The 14,369-nt window shown below is 40.6% G+C and overlaps 1 protein-coding gene across 5 annotated transcripts in view; it reads left to right on the top strand.

Moving 5' to 3' along the window:
* Positions 1 to 14,369, top strand: part of AKAP13 (A-kinase anchoring protein 13) — a 339,157-nt gene that overhangs the window by 114,499 nt on the left and 210,289 nt on the right. For all 5 annotated transcript variants that reach the window (XM_034783693.1, XM_034783692.1, XM_034783688.1 and 2 more), the window contains one exon: positions 8,403 to 8,550. In XM_034783693.1, the coding sequence (XP_034639584.1) occupies positions 8,403 to 8,550 (148 nt within the window). The remainder of the gene's footprint in view (positions 1 to 8,402; positions 8,551 to 14,369) is intronic.

Raw genomic sequence — 14,369 nt, 5'->3', positions numbered from 1 at the left:
GGGTGTGGTCAGCCTAGTTGCCAGTAAGCAGGGAAGATTCCTTTCCTGCCTGTGCTCACGTGGTGTTTATAAACCCATTACTCTTGTCCAAAGTCATACAGGATATGTCTACACTGCAGCTGCTGCACAGTGACTCACAGTGTAGACATACAGTGACTCTGGAGTGAAATCTGACTTCTCTTTGTGTGCCCATAGCAGTAGATAACGCTTCTGGCTTGGAGGTTAGATGACAACATGCCTACTTTCATAAAAAAAAAAAAAATGAAGTTGAGTCTGAATCAGTTCAAGAAGGAAAACAGTCAAAGGATTTCAATTTTCTGTGCCCATATAAGAAGATCCACATTGAAACTGTGTGAACAGCTTTCCATTAATAAAGAAGTTACCAGTTTGAAAGTATAAATTGCTATGATACCAAAAGGCATAATGTAATAGGAAGTTGACCAAAGAACAAGTCAGTTCTGTTATGAATGGAAACAGAATTAAACCTGTTAAAAGGGCACATTATTCTCACTTGTCTAATCTGACACTCCAAGCCAAACTCTTCAATAAAACAGCAGAACTCTTCTTGGCAAAGGCTGTTTGGAAAGAAAAGTGCTGAAAGGTATCAGACCTATTTTTTGCATCCACTTAGTAAATTTTTCCTAGTCATCGAATGCATGCTTTTGTGCCCAGCATCAGTGTACTGTAGTAGGTGCTACCATGATGAAAAATGTAACCAGAGATTGTACTGATTAACATCAGCAATCTCATGCTTGCATTAGAAATGAATGCAGGATTACCAAGTGCTGATATATTCTGTCCATTTACCATTCTGCTTTTAATAAAACTTCTAACACATCATACTGGCGTTACATTTATTTAAATAGGCCTAGGCTTTGTCTGGGTTAGGCGAAAAAAGATGAGTTTTTGATATGTTTGCTAACATACTTTAAAACACCACAATAGGATAAGTGGTATAAGGATAAGTGGTATTTTAAAATGTGCTAACTGCTTGAGGTGAATATGGTTCATATTAAAATACAACTTAAACTGTTTATAGTGGAATTTTAAAATACATTAGCTAGCACATTTAAAAAAATATATCCTTTTCCGGCCCTAATCTGGACAAACACAAGTGCATAGGAAACCTGTAAAATGATCTAGTTTTGCTTTGGGGATGAATGGATTACTGTGGGTCTTGCTTCTGCCATTTCTTATTGACTCCTCATGTGATCCCAAATGGTGCATGTTACAGGGGAATCCTTATGATTCGGTGTCATTTGCAGTATAGAGTCCGACAAGATTGATGGTTCCCCAGCACTTACAGAAGCAGACAAAGATGGTCAATAACTCAATTGGAAATTTGAGCTTTTGCTGTATAATTAAACTGTGCAAACATTTTAAGAGATTAAGGTAGTCTCTTTTTAGAATGCAGATATATTTAAGAAATAATAAATAATATAAATTAGTAATATTTGGCTCTTGTATAGTGGCTCTTGTCTAATAACATCATAGAAATTTACAAACGCTGATGAAGTAAGCTCATATAAAAGCCCTACAAGGGCAGATCATTCCCCTTTTACAGATGGAGAAAGTGAAACACAGAAAGGAAATGGTTTAGCCATGATCACTCAGGGCTCATCTACACACAGTTTTTGTACTCCCGTTACTGTAATGGTTTAGAAATTGATACAAAGTGGTATAGTGCTCTAGTGTTGACACAATTATATTGCTGTAAGGGTGCTTATATCGATATAGCCACCATTATACTGGTGTAACGGTGTCAATGCTAGACATTGTACCACTTCAGTTAAAATCAGTTTCTAAATTGATATAGTGGTACAAAAATTGTGTGTAGATCAGCCCTCAGTGAATCTGTGGCCAAGTCCCTTATCTTTAGTCATGTGCTGTGATCACTAAACAACATTCCCTCCCCAGCTGGAGATACTGAATGTATCACTAATAGGCTTAATTCATACAGGTCACATCTCTGAAATGTTGATTTCATACATCTTGAATTGAAATTTGGGAGTTGAAAGAAATGGTGACCTTTTGTGTGAATGGACATAATGGAATGTTTTCATTTCCAATGGGCTTTAAGCTAAGTAAATATTAGTCAATCCAAACTAGTTTTGAAATTAAATTATTATTATTTGTTGGCATGTGCCGGAGAATTGCTTTGATCTATCTGTACTTTCACCGAAGGGGTATTGGCAACCTGGCTTTCCATTTGTAGCCATTCAGGATGAAAGGGGTTATAATAGCCACCTTGTGTGGCAGTGATATTGAACAGATGACATTATTTGGGTAATATTAAATGAATAAAGGTAAACATGCTTCAATTAAAATGTTTTTGCAGGCAGAGTGCAATAGTGCTATTGGAAACTCTTCTATGTGGGTTTAAGGAATTTGGCCACATTTGTAACTGGTTTGCTTTAACTCTGAAGTTGTTGGGAAGAGAGAACCTTGTACTGTAAACTGTTAATTCATATTTTCAAAAAGATTTTTTTTTTAAAGTAACTTTTGGATGTGGATTTTTTTTGATGAAGATGACGGAGTTTTGCTGTCTGTTACCGATTTTAATGAGAGATATTAAAGGCCACCCACTTTCTTAATCATGATAATTAGAACTTGTATATCTCCTTCATCCAGGGGTCTCAAAGTAGATTACAAACAGTTAATTACGCCGTACACAATAGCAAATGGCAGTTCAGAAGGCACACACAAAGGTGAACTGCAACGCACGATAAATAAATGAATGAATGGCATCCTTTCCATCTTGCTAATGACCAACAAAGAGAATGTCAGTTTGTTTGTTTTTTAAAAAAAAAAAAAAAAAAAAAAGGCTGTGCTTGGTTTTTATGTTAGGAATATTGGGTATTGACTTCCCGCTTTTTATTAAAAGACTTTGGCAGGGTTTGGAGAGATCTGGATGGTGATGTCACATGAAACTGACACCTGAGCTGTAGCTCCCAGGTTGCTAACTGAGGTGGCAGGAGATGCTTATTCTTAGGCCTTGCTTAGGTACAAAGGTATCTTGTTTCAACAGAATTAGTTAACTTAATTTATTTCCGAACCCCACTGAACACCAGTGTGGACACAATTTACCAACCTTAGTTTGAAATAGAGTTCCAGGGTAGACCCATAAAGTGTGGTTTACAGTCAAGTAAGGCCCTGTCTATGTAGGCCAGGAGTCGGCAACGTTCGGCACGCGGCTCGCCAGGGTAAGCACCCTGGCGGGCCGGGCCAGTTTTATTTACCTGCTGACGCAGCAGGTTTGGCCGATTGCAGCCCGCACTGGCCGCAGTTCGCTGTCCCGGGCCAATGGGGGCGGCGAGAAGCCCAATGTAGACGCTGTTGGTGAGACCTAAAAGGTACTTAGTTTGTGTTAACGTAGTCCTCTTTCAAACAGGACTGTACTAACACAAACTAGGTAATGTTTAGTTTCTGTCAGCATCATCCACCGGGGAGTGCACCATTTTGGTGCGCTCTACAGTTCACAGCCCCCGTAGTCTACACTGCAGTCCAGTGTAGACCTTTACAATCATGCTAGCTGATTTTGTCGTAACCTAGGCTTCTCTCTAGACGTTAACTCAACCGGTTTAGTATATTCTGAAGTACAGTTGCTTTGCATTAACTGGAGTTTTAGAAGATGTAAAGTAAAGTTAGCTAACTTGATCTAACATCACTCCTTTAAATCCTAGTCTAGACGAACCTATATAGAGGGCCTGAGGGGTTCTAGTATTTGTCCACATCTGCAGCTTGTTCTGTGTTAGTCCTTTATTCTGATTGTTTTAACAACAACTAGGTGCATGTATCTATAGTGTTTTGCTCTAATATTTGTGAGTTAACCTGTATCTCTTCAGCTTGTTAAAATAAATTATTACCCTGATGGCCTTTGTGTAGTCCATGTGTGTATAAACCCATCAATACATGGTTAAATAAAGAAAATAAATTAATGGAGATATCCTATCTCCTAGAACTGGAAGGGACCTTGGGTCATCGAGTCCAGCCCCCTGCCTTCACTAGCAAGACCAAGTACTGATTTTGCCCCAGATCCCTAAGTGGCCCCCTCAAGAATTGACCTCACAACCCTGGGTTTAGCAGGCCAATGCTCAAACCACTGAGCTATCCCTCCCCTTCTCATGTACTCTGTGCTGATTACTTTTGTTCCAAAGGAAAATGATGAGCCATATTTACAGGTTTTGGGTTTAAAAATATTAGCCTTAGCTGATATTTGTTTAAACAATCAGCTCTGTTGATGGGGTTGTCTTAAACTTTAGCAGGACTTTAGGTCCATTTAAGTATTTGCATGTGGATGCCATGGGGCGGGGAACAGTTTGAGCAAGGATGAAGAAACAAAAATCAAAACAGAGGGAGAGATTTGTAGGTTAAAAAGTATGGGTTTTGAATAGTTGCTTCAAAACCAGACATATTTGTTGGAACGGAATCTTTTAGTTCTACATGTGAATTAGTAATGTTTGAATTTCAAATCTGAGACTTTTTTCCATCTTTTTTTTGTATCATTGAAAACACACACATTATATTTCTGCCTTTTCTGTGTATTATTCCTTTTGTATCCTCTAGAACAGGGTACGCGGCCCACCAGGGTAAGTCCCCAGACGGGCCGGACCTGTTTGTTTACCTACCGTCTCTGCAGGTTCGGCCGATTGCGGCTCCGTTGGCCTGTGCTGCTTCCCACAGCCTCCATTGGCCTGGAGTGGCAAACCGCGGCCAGTGGGAGCTGTGATCGGTCGAACCGGCGGACGTGGCAGGTAAATAAACTGACCCGGCCCGCCAAGGGGCTTACCCTGGCTGGCCACGTGCCAAGGGTTGCCGATCCCTGCTCTGGAACTCTGCTCTGGTATTATCTCCTGATAGACTGCAGAAGCACTTCTTCTAGTGCCTTTCTGCCACTGGTTCAATAATTTTTGTCAAGATGAATTGCAGCAACAACAAAAAGTGGGTAATATGCTAATTGTTTAATTGTAAGCATTACTTTTATGAGCACTGATGATGGACTAACCTGTGAGCCATGATATGAGGACTAGTGATAGGTTTAACTCTCTGCATGATCTGTACACACTTGTTTAACTAATGGTGTAATTTTATACTGATTTATTTAAATTGATGCATCTTTGTGTGTGGGAACTCTTAAATGGATTTAAATCTGGTTGATATCTGGTTAGCTTGTTCCTGAAAACAGGGGAAAGCTTAATCGATAAAACTAGTTTTAGGTTGATGTTATCAGGGTTTTCCACTAGTGTAATGGCACTGGGGCAACTTTGTATGTTGACAAGCCCGCAGGAGCCTATCTGCTGAAGCCACGTTACCACACATAGTTATGTCACCCTTGTGGTTTTCTCATCCAAAACCTGCTTAGATTTACTACCATACGGTCCACATCTGGCATATGACTAGTTGGCAGTAGTGTCAACTCTCATGATATTTGATGTTTTTCTTAAAGCCCCAGCTCCTGGAGTCATGAAATTATGTGACATTCTATTTTCTTTTTTCTTCCCCCCCCCCCCCTTTTCGTTTGTTTCTCTTTCCTTTTGTTTTGCTGGTTTCTCTTTCCTTTTGTTTTGCTGGTTTCCCTTTCATTTTCCCTCATTCTTTCGTTTTCTTTTTCTTTTTCTTTCATTTTTTTCTTTCGTTTTCTCTCTTTCAGTGGTGTACCTTTACTATAGAGTCCCATGGAAAGTGAATGGGGTTGGAGTGGAAGACTGGAGGGAGAGGTACTTGAGGCTGTTTCTGTTCAGTTAGTCTCCTCTAAGGCAGATTCTCTGTGGTTAGCATCCTCTAGGGAGTCCATGGGTGGTCTGTAACCATAGAAACTTCACACACAGCATCACCCAACCAGCTGCAGATACAGAGATAAGGCAAGAGTAACACTGGGTGGAGTGATGTAGGGTGTTGTGCTGTGTCGAAGGGTACGTTGGGGGACTACTTTCTTGGCGAGAGGAATGAGACAAATCCAAAGATGGACATGAGGAACCAGAGATGAGTTTGGGGGAGCCAGGCCAGGGTGATGGAGGGGCAATTCAAGTGAGGGAGCCAGAATGTGAAGCGGAGTGTGGAGGAGCTGTGGGGATCAAGAGGTAGAAGACGGGGTGGGGAACCCAGGGTGGGAGGGTGAGTGAGCAGAAAGGAGGATGGAGCGGAAACTGAATGGGAAACTGGTGGATTTGTTTGGGAGAAAGTATTAATTTGAGAGGGAGGAGGAGGAGCAATGAATTGAAGGATTTTAGAGTCAAGGTTATATAATGAGAGAGTGCTTGTTGTTTGAATATTCAAATTGGATTTTGCATAATCTGCATGGAGCCTTTTCCAAACTTACAACATTAATGTATGCTAAGTGGAGTGATGACACAGGGCTAGTTAATACAGCTTAAATTTTAAAACCTGAGGCATCAAACTGGTTTTGATCTTAGTAGATTAGTGGGCTAGAAAAGGACCAGACATTTCAGCCTACTGTTCCCAGTGATGTTTGTCTTAAGCAATTAATTGTAGGCAAATTATGAAGGATAGCAAAGTCATACAAAACACCCTTCACCCTTGTTATTTCTGTATGTACTTTCCTTCCCTTGCAATGAATGTATCTCCGAGGCTGCAGGAGAGTTGATTTTTAATCTTTCATAGGTATTTATACACCTTGAAACCAGATTTTTAGAGTTGTATGTCCAAAAGAACGTGTATAATTTGCACATACGATTACTTCAGTTACATGCAGAGTTACTTATAACTGCATATCATTTATGCAGAGATAAGAAGGGCTCGAAAGCCTGTCTCACCGATAGAAGTTGGTCCAATAAAAGATTTCATTACATCCCCCACTTTGTGTCTCTAATATCTTGGGACCAACACAGCTACAATTATACTGCATGTCTCATTTATGTATACTTTTTTGCAAACAGTTGTTCTAAAAATCTAGGTTGTGCAGACTGAGCGTAGGAGTGTCACCTGAGACAGCAAGAGATAGAGGAGAAAATCTGCCACTTATTCAGGATATATTCTGGTTTCATGGACTAGTGTATTTGATCTAAATAAGGTTTTGCAGCCTCATCAAAGCATGATCTGCTAGAGAATGTGGCAAACGAGGAGGTAATGCATACCTTGCAACAAGGCAGTGGATATTTTCAAATTGTTATAGTTTGGTAAAAGTGTAATTGCACATGACCATGTAGGCATGACAGTAAATCTTACTTCTAGGCAATATTGATATGTGCCAGTACATAGCTATCGGGTTGCAAAGGGAGTCAGATTTGAGTCCTGAAAATATAATGCCTATTCTCCTGTCTGGAGTTGTTGTTCCAGGAAGGGTAGGTCTATTGAGTATAATTTTGCAATAACACTGCCCTTATTGGTTCCTTACGATCATGTTTCTGTCCCCCTCTCTTTGTAGAGAAAACCCTATTGAATTTGATGCTTCCCTAGGTTTCTGTGTTTGTGTGTTGAGGAGGAGAGGAGTGGTCAGTGCTTGAGTTAGTTACCTTGCAGGTATCAGTAGGTAGTTACCTTGGCACAGAGAGGGATCAAAGAGAATTTAGGCTGGGATACTTTGGATACTTGAGCAATTTTTGGTTGCTCTCCATGCTTCCTTGTGTGTGTCAAACACCAATGAGATGCTACAGTACCATCGTGATATCACGGTGCTGATTTTGATCTTGTGCCGACGTTTCCAGATGTTGTCGCCTACCAGGGCCATTTGAACAGGGTTTGGCAATTTTTTTACATAAAAATTAGTCTTTAAGGTGCCACCAGACTCCTTGTTGTTTTTACATAAACTGTTTTTCATCAGAAAATAACACATTGTCGAAATCAAAACTTTTCGTGAAACCATACCAGTTTTGGAAAAAACTTGAACCAAGCAGGATTCTCAGGTCCGGTATGGGATTTCTGGTGAGAGAGAGGAGCCAGTGGGTAGGGCATGCACTTGGGATGTGGGAGACTGAGAGCAGACACTTGAACCTGGTCCTCCCACGTTTCAGGTGAGTGCCCTACAGACCAGATTGTGTTGGCTGTTCTGGGATGAGGGCTCTCTCTTGCTCTCTTTTTTGGAGGGGATGGGTGAGGGGTAAAATTTTGTAAAAGTCTTGGTTTCATCCCAGTGCAATGTGGGAATTTTTTTTTTTTCTTCAAACCTTGAAAATTTTCATGGGATGGGAAAACTGTTTTCTGTCAGGATCTGATAGCCGTGCCTCTGCATATCTTTTTGAAGCTGATGGCTGTGCTTGATGATCTGGTCAAAATGCATGCTCAAATCTACCTGTATATCTTCAGATGGGAGCAGGACTCTTAGAGTGATGTGAAAAAGGACAGAGAGAAGAAACCAGGAGCCTTGGAGACCGAGTGGATCTTTTATATAATAAAATTATTGACAATGTGAACTTGACCTCTGGCTTTTTTTGCCCTTTTCTTAGGGTGACTGTGTTATTACAGTACGGCTGACGGAAGAAGCTGAACTTGAAGATGATGTAGTTTTTTACTTGGTGTTTACTGGCTCCGCTGTCCAACACTGCACAAGCACTAGAAAAATTAATCGTGGGACATTGGAGACCATTGCTCCTGGTAAGCTTTCTTTGCAAAACACAGCCTAAAACAATTTGTGAAAACGGATGCATTGAAGTTTATTTAAACCTCATGTAATGTTGAGAATATTATTTTCCCCTACTTGCACAAACTTTTAGAATAAAAAAATATGTATCTGGAATGATCATTTTAAACCAGGCTTTGACTGGATGTTTTTTTAAAAAATGATCCAGAGGCAAACAGAGGTTTATAGTGGAATCGCATCAGTACGGTAGCATAGTTATTTAATGCATAACTGTTACGCTGTACAAAAGAAAACACAAAGTTTTGCTTATGCATGTTAAGACTCTGAGTAAAGGCCAGACGGAAGAGGACACAGTTGCCTTTACAGATTACAAATGTCTAGAAATGCCATTTGTTCAAGGGGATTTGCAGCGCAGTAAGGAACTGGCTGCATTTAGGTTGCTAGGGTTGAGTTGAACAGAGGCTCATTAATGTAGCCACAGATACAGGCTTCCTCCTTTCCTGGGGGGTGCTCCACCCCAAGCCCTGCTCCCACTCTACTCCTTCCCCCAAGGCCCCACCCCCACCCCGCCTCTTCCTGCTCCTAGTGTGCCCCCCCCCACTAGCCCCCCCCCCCCCCAGCGCCTCCTGCATGCTGCGGAACAGCTGATCGTGGCAGGCGGGAGCCACTGAGAGGGAGGGGGAGGAACTGATCAGCAGGGCTGCCAATGGGCGGGAGGCACTGGGGGTGGGATGGGGAGGAGCTGGCTGCCGGTGGATGCTAAGCATCCGCTATTTTTTTTTTCCATGGGTACTCTAGCCCCGGGGCACCCATAGCATCGGCTCCTATGAATGTAGCCGTATTGAAACAAGCCCCTGCCTTAAACCTAAAACACCTTCATGCACTTAAACCCAGTGCCATAGTTTCTGAAGTTGTTGCAGGGTGTGATCTCTCTCCAATAAATGTGCTTGGTCCTTGGTGACTTTCCCACTCCTGTGGTATATAGTGCTCAGGAAGAGTCATTCTTGGAGTCTCTTTGGCCCAGGCTTCATGCAATTAAAGAAGGGCAGCAATTTCCTTCAGTGGCTTCAACACCCTGGGAATGAAAATTTTCCAGATGGCATTTTGTACTATTAACCTTTTATCCTGACTGTTGCTATACAGCGCATTGATATGAGTGTGAGGAAAAAACAGTCTATTATTTTCAACTATATACAACAGTATAGCTTATGTAATTTAGTGTATTTCCTGCTTTTTATCTATGTGGCAGGTAATGTTATAGGAGAGATGCATGTTCAATGGAATTTGCCAATGACAGCATGCTTCTGTATGTTGCTGTGGTCTCTTTGTTTCCTCCTGGTAAATGTAGTGATTAAAGCAAAGTTGGCCATATTATTCACTCTGTACAGTCTCTGTTTGCACTGTCAGGGTAATTAAAGTTACTTGGAAAGAGCAATCTAGTACGATTACTGGAACCCAGTGCAGTCAGTGAGATTGATTCATTTTCTCATGGAAGCGATACAGAACTGGTAACTCTTAGACTGTGTTTGGGTTGTGTGTACAAGGCATACAGTAATTCTGTGACAGTAATTCTGTGACAGTATTGGGTGCCGGGACCTCATCTCTCTTGGGACCCAAATAGCAGAATTGCCCAGAAGGGAACTGAAATGATTGTGTTCCGTTTCAGCTTGAAAAGGAGCCAGAATACCTCACAGGATTTCATTACAAAAGCAATCCATTTCTATTGTTGTTATCCTAACATCCCTGTATGCAACAAAGGACACCCCTTGAGCTTCTGTTTGACTTTAATGATTGTATCTGCAGTGGTGCTGGATGGCAATTACCTCTAGTAACTTGGGTTTAGTATGTGTATTTCATGTTGGAAGATACTGTCACAGAAGGGAGGACTTCAGTATTGGACCAGTCTTTGGTGAGGGGTGGTGGTGGGGGAATGTGAAGAGGGAGTCTTTTTTATCATACTTGTATCCAGAAAAAAATCTATTTAGCCAGTATTGTTCCTTGGTTCAGTCTCTCTTATTGAAGATGGGTTTCAGAGGGTTAGTCTGTATCAGCAAAAACAATGAGGAGTCCTTGTGGCACCTTAGAGACTAGCAAATTTATTTGAGCATAAGCTTTTGTGGGCTATAACCCACTTCATGAAATGCCCAAATAAATGTGTTAGTTTTTAAGGTGCCACAAGGGCTCCTCGTTATTTTTATTGAAGATGCTGATTCTAGTAGGAGAATGATCTCTCTTAGCTCAGCTTCTCCTCCTGCTGGACTCCACAGTGAATCTGCAATCATGTGCTTACCTTTTGTATTCAGCCAGTTACCTTGGAAATGGTTATGATGACTCATAGCCAAGTATTATTTGACCTCGCTGGAGGATTAACTATGAGCAAGAGGCAGTGTGTGGGAGACCAGCCCTTGTTGAAACATCATAGCCGGGGTAATTAACAAGTAATTAACAAGTTAAGAAAACCATAAGCAAAGTGAATGACTTTTGGCCAATCATCACATAATAGAACTAGGAGTGCAGGTTCTCTGTGTAGCATACAAGGTAGGTTGACCAGACGTTCAGATATTATTGGGACTGCCCCCATATTATATAACATAAGCCCGAGACTGAGAAGTTGTTGGCTTGTTTGGGTTCTTTTGTGTAGGGGTGGGGCAGGGAAGAAGGAGGTTTAAAGATAAAAGTTTTTAAACTCCTTTAAACCTAATATGCAAAAGAAACATTGCCATTTTGTTTCCGAACTTTTTCTGGCAGTTCTGGTTTGAAAACATACCAGCGTTCTGCTAGTACATGCGAACCAAAAAGGGGAACTGACCAGGCAAGGTTCTGCTGTCTAAGCTAAAGAAAATGTTTAAAACAAACTCCCATAAAGGGAGAGCATTTGATTAGACTGAGCAACATAAGGTAGCATTAGGCAAATAATTTTTTGAACACATGACTTTAACCCTTTCAGTTCTCATTATACATAAAAATATTCCATAGTCTGAATGTCTTACTTTAAACAAAAGTTGTTAAGGGCAGAGTCCAAAGCCTGCTACATTTCATCTTACTATGAATAATCTGCTCTTTTACTGTGTGTTTTCACTGTTGGTCATATGATAACTAATCTTTAAAAGAAATCTTTTGACTATTCAAATACAAGCTTTTACTTCTATACATGACAAAACTGAAGAAAGGATTTAAATTTATAACCAGAGGTTGAAGATAGGGCAAGATTGTTATTTACAGAGGGATCATTTTTAATTGAAATATTAGATTCTGAATAGACTATATTACTGGGCTGAATTGTACATCAAATTAGATCATCAACTGTGATGTCTTGCAAATATTCAGGACTTGACAGTCCTACTCCCCCAATGACACAGTGGAAATAGCCAATAACCCAGTAAAATTATCATACAAATTTGTAAGCAGAAATGGATCAGGCTTCATTTTCCTGTGGGTCATTTCACGCGTCATGGGTTCATAAAAGAAATAGCTTAGTGTTTGGACCATGAAAACCCACAGTCTCCTTTAAACACATACACATGTTCATATGTGTAGTACAGTTTTGGAATGTATTACAGTGAGACTTCTGAGGGTTTTTTGTTTTAGAATTTGTTGGTGGGTTAGGTCTGAAGTGTTGAATACCGGAAATGGCAGTTTGTTAAAAGCACCTGATTATAAAATTGTTCCATCTTGCATTCCCATTGCTAGTTAGTGTTGGGGAAGGCAGGGTGGGCCAGAACTGGAGTGGGTTTCGTTCTAAAGTAATGATCACCTCAGCCAAGAAGAGGAACAAAAGTGGGAAAATCACTGTCTAGATTTGTACCAGGAATGTTGCATAATTAACAGAATGTCACTTGTCTCTCTATTGGGTGGTGGTCATTAGGATTGTTTTTATACAAGCTCTGTTTCCTTTGCTTACTGCTGCGAAGGAGATTAGTAAGAATTTGCACTTCTGCAAACTTATTGATTTTGAGATGCTTAGGAGAGGTCACCCCATATTTTACCTTTTGATCTGTGTGCATGTATATAAAATGTTTATTACTCCATTGGATTACAAACCACATCCAATTGGCAGAGATGGGATGTGCCTATGCCTAAAACACAAAAGCTGTAACAAAGAATAATTGGAGAGAGCACATTTTCAACACAAACACCTTTTATATGCTAGAATAAATTTAACAGGGTCTGTCCTCTTCCTCTCCCATTGCCAAAGCAGGATAGTTCCCATGTTCCAAGATTAAACTCTGTCTCAGAGTCAATATCATACTTGGGCCATTATAATTATCACTTAGTTTACAATCTGAAGGCCTTTAGGTTGGAAAAAGGGGTAAACAGTGAGGTGGCAAAATTTGCAGATAACTCAAGATAGTTAAGTCCCGGGCAAACTGCGAAGAGCTACAAAAGGATCTTTCATAACTGGGTGACTGGGCAAAAAAAAGGGCAGATGAAATTCAGTGTTGATAAATGCACATTGGAAAACATAATCCCAACTATACATATAAAATGATGGGGTCTAAATTAGCTGTTACCACTCAAGAAAGAAGCCTTGGAGTCATTGTGGATAGTTCTCTGAAAATATCCACTCAATGTGTAGCGACAGTCATAAAAACAAACAGAATGTTGGGAATCATTAAGAAAGGGATAAATAATAAGGCAGAAAATATCATATTGCCTCTATATAAATCCATGGTACGCCCACGTCTTGAAAACTGTGTGCAGATGTGGTCACCCCATCTCAAAAAAAATATATTGGAATTGGAAAAGGTTCAGAAAAGGGCAACAGAAATGATTAGAGGTATGGAATGGCTTCTGTATGAGGAGGGATTAAGAAGACTGGGGCTTCTCAGCTTGGAAAAGAGACGACTAAGGGGGGATATGATTGAGGTCTATAAAATCATGACTGGTGCGGAGAATGTAAATAAGGAAGTGTTGTTATTTACTTCTTATCATAACACAAGAACTAGGGGTCACCAAATGAAATTAATAGGCAGCAGGTTTAAAACAAATAAAAGGAAGTATTTCTTCTCACAATGCACAGTCAACCCGCGGAACTCTTTGCCAGAGGATGTTGTGAAGGGCAAGACTGTAACAGGGTTCAAAAAAGAACTAGATAAATTCATGGAGGATATGTCCATCAATGGCTTTTAGCCAGGATGGGCAGGGATGGTGTCCCTAGCCTCTGTTTGCCAGAAGCTGGGAATGAGCAACAGGGATTGGATCACTTGATGATTACCTGTTCATTCCCTCTAGGGCACCTGACATTGGCCACCTTTGGAAGACCGGATACTGGGCTAGATGGACCTTTGGTCTGACCCCAGGATGGCCATTCTTATGTTCTTATGGCGATGCTCTTGCTGGTCCTTGCAGCTTCCACAACATGTTTCCTCAAATGTGCAACTCAGAAGCCTCCCAGTTATTTATAACTGTTAAAATAATAAGAACAGGAGTACTTGTGGCACCACAAGTACTCCTGTTCTTTTTGCGGATACAGACTAACACGGCTGCTACTCTGAAACCTGTTAAAATAATAATGACTAATAATGTGTACACCACTATGAAATTACCTGACATATATATAAGTTATTGCAGTGGGACCTTGTTTTGCCCGTTTGTTGACCATTTTCTATTTCATCTCTCCACTGACAGCCTTTTACTGACCTTCCTTTCTAAACTAGATACTAGGTGCCCTGACTGTTCTACAATTATTTGCTATTCGGAAGCTACAGGAGTAAAAGGAAGCATTATGATAATCCAATAGCAGATGGGAATCATAAAAGGGACTTGGCTTGTTATGTAGCCTGCATATCAGCAGAAACATTTACCAGGTCCCAGTAATGGAGGGTGCAAAAGA

Source organism: Trachemys scripta, chromosome 10, assembly GCF_013100865.1.
Source record: "Trachemys scripta elegans isolate TJP31775 chromosome 10, CAS_Tse_1.0, whole genome shotgun sequence".
NCBI classification, from domain to species: domain Eukaryota; kingdom Metazoa; phylum Chordata; order Testudines; family Emydidae; genus Trachemys; species Trachemys scripta.
The sequence above is the reverse complement of the archived record's forward strand: the minus strand, read 5'-3'. Positions and strand labels throughout refer to the sequence as shown.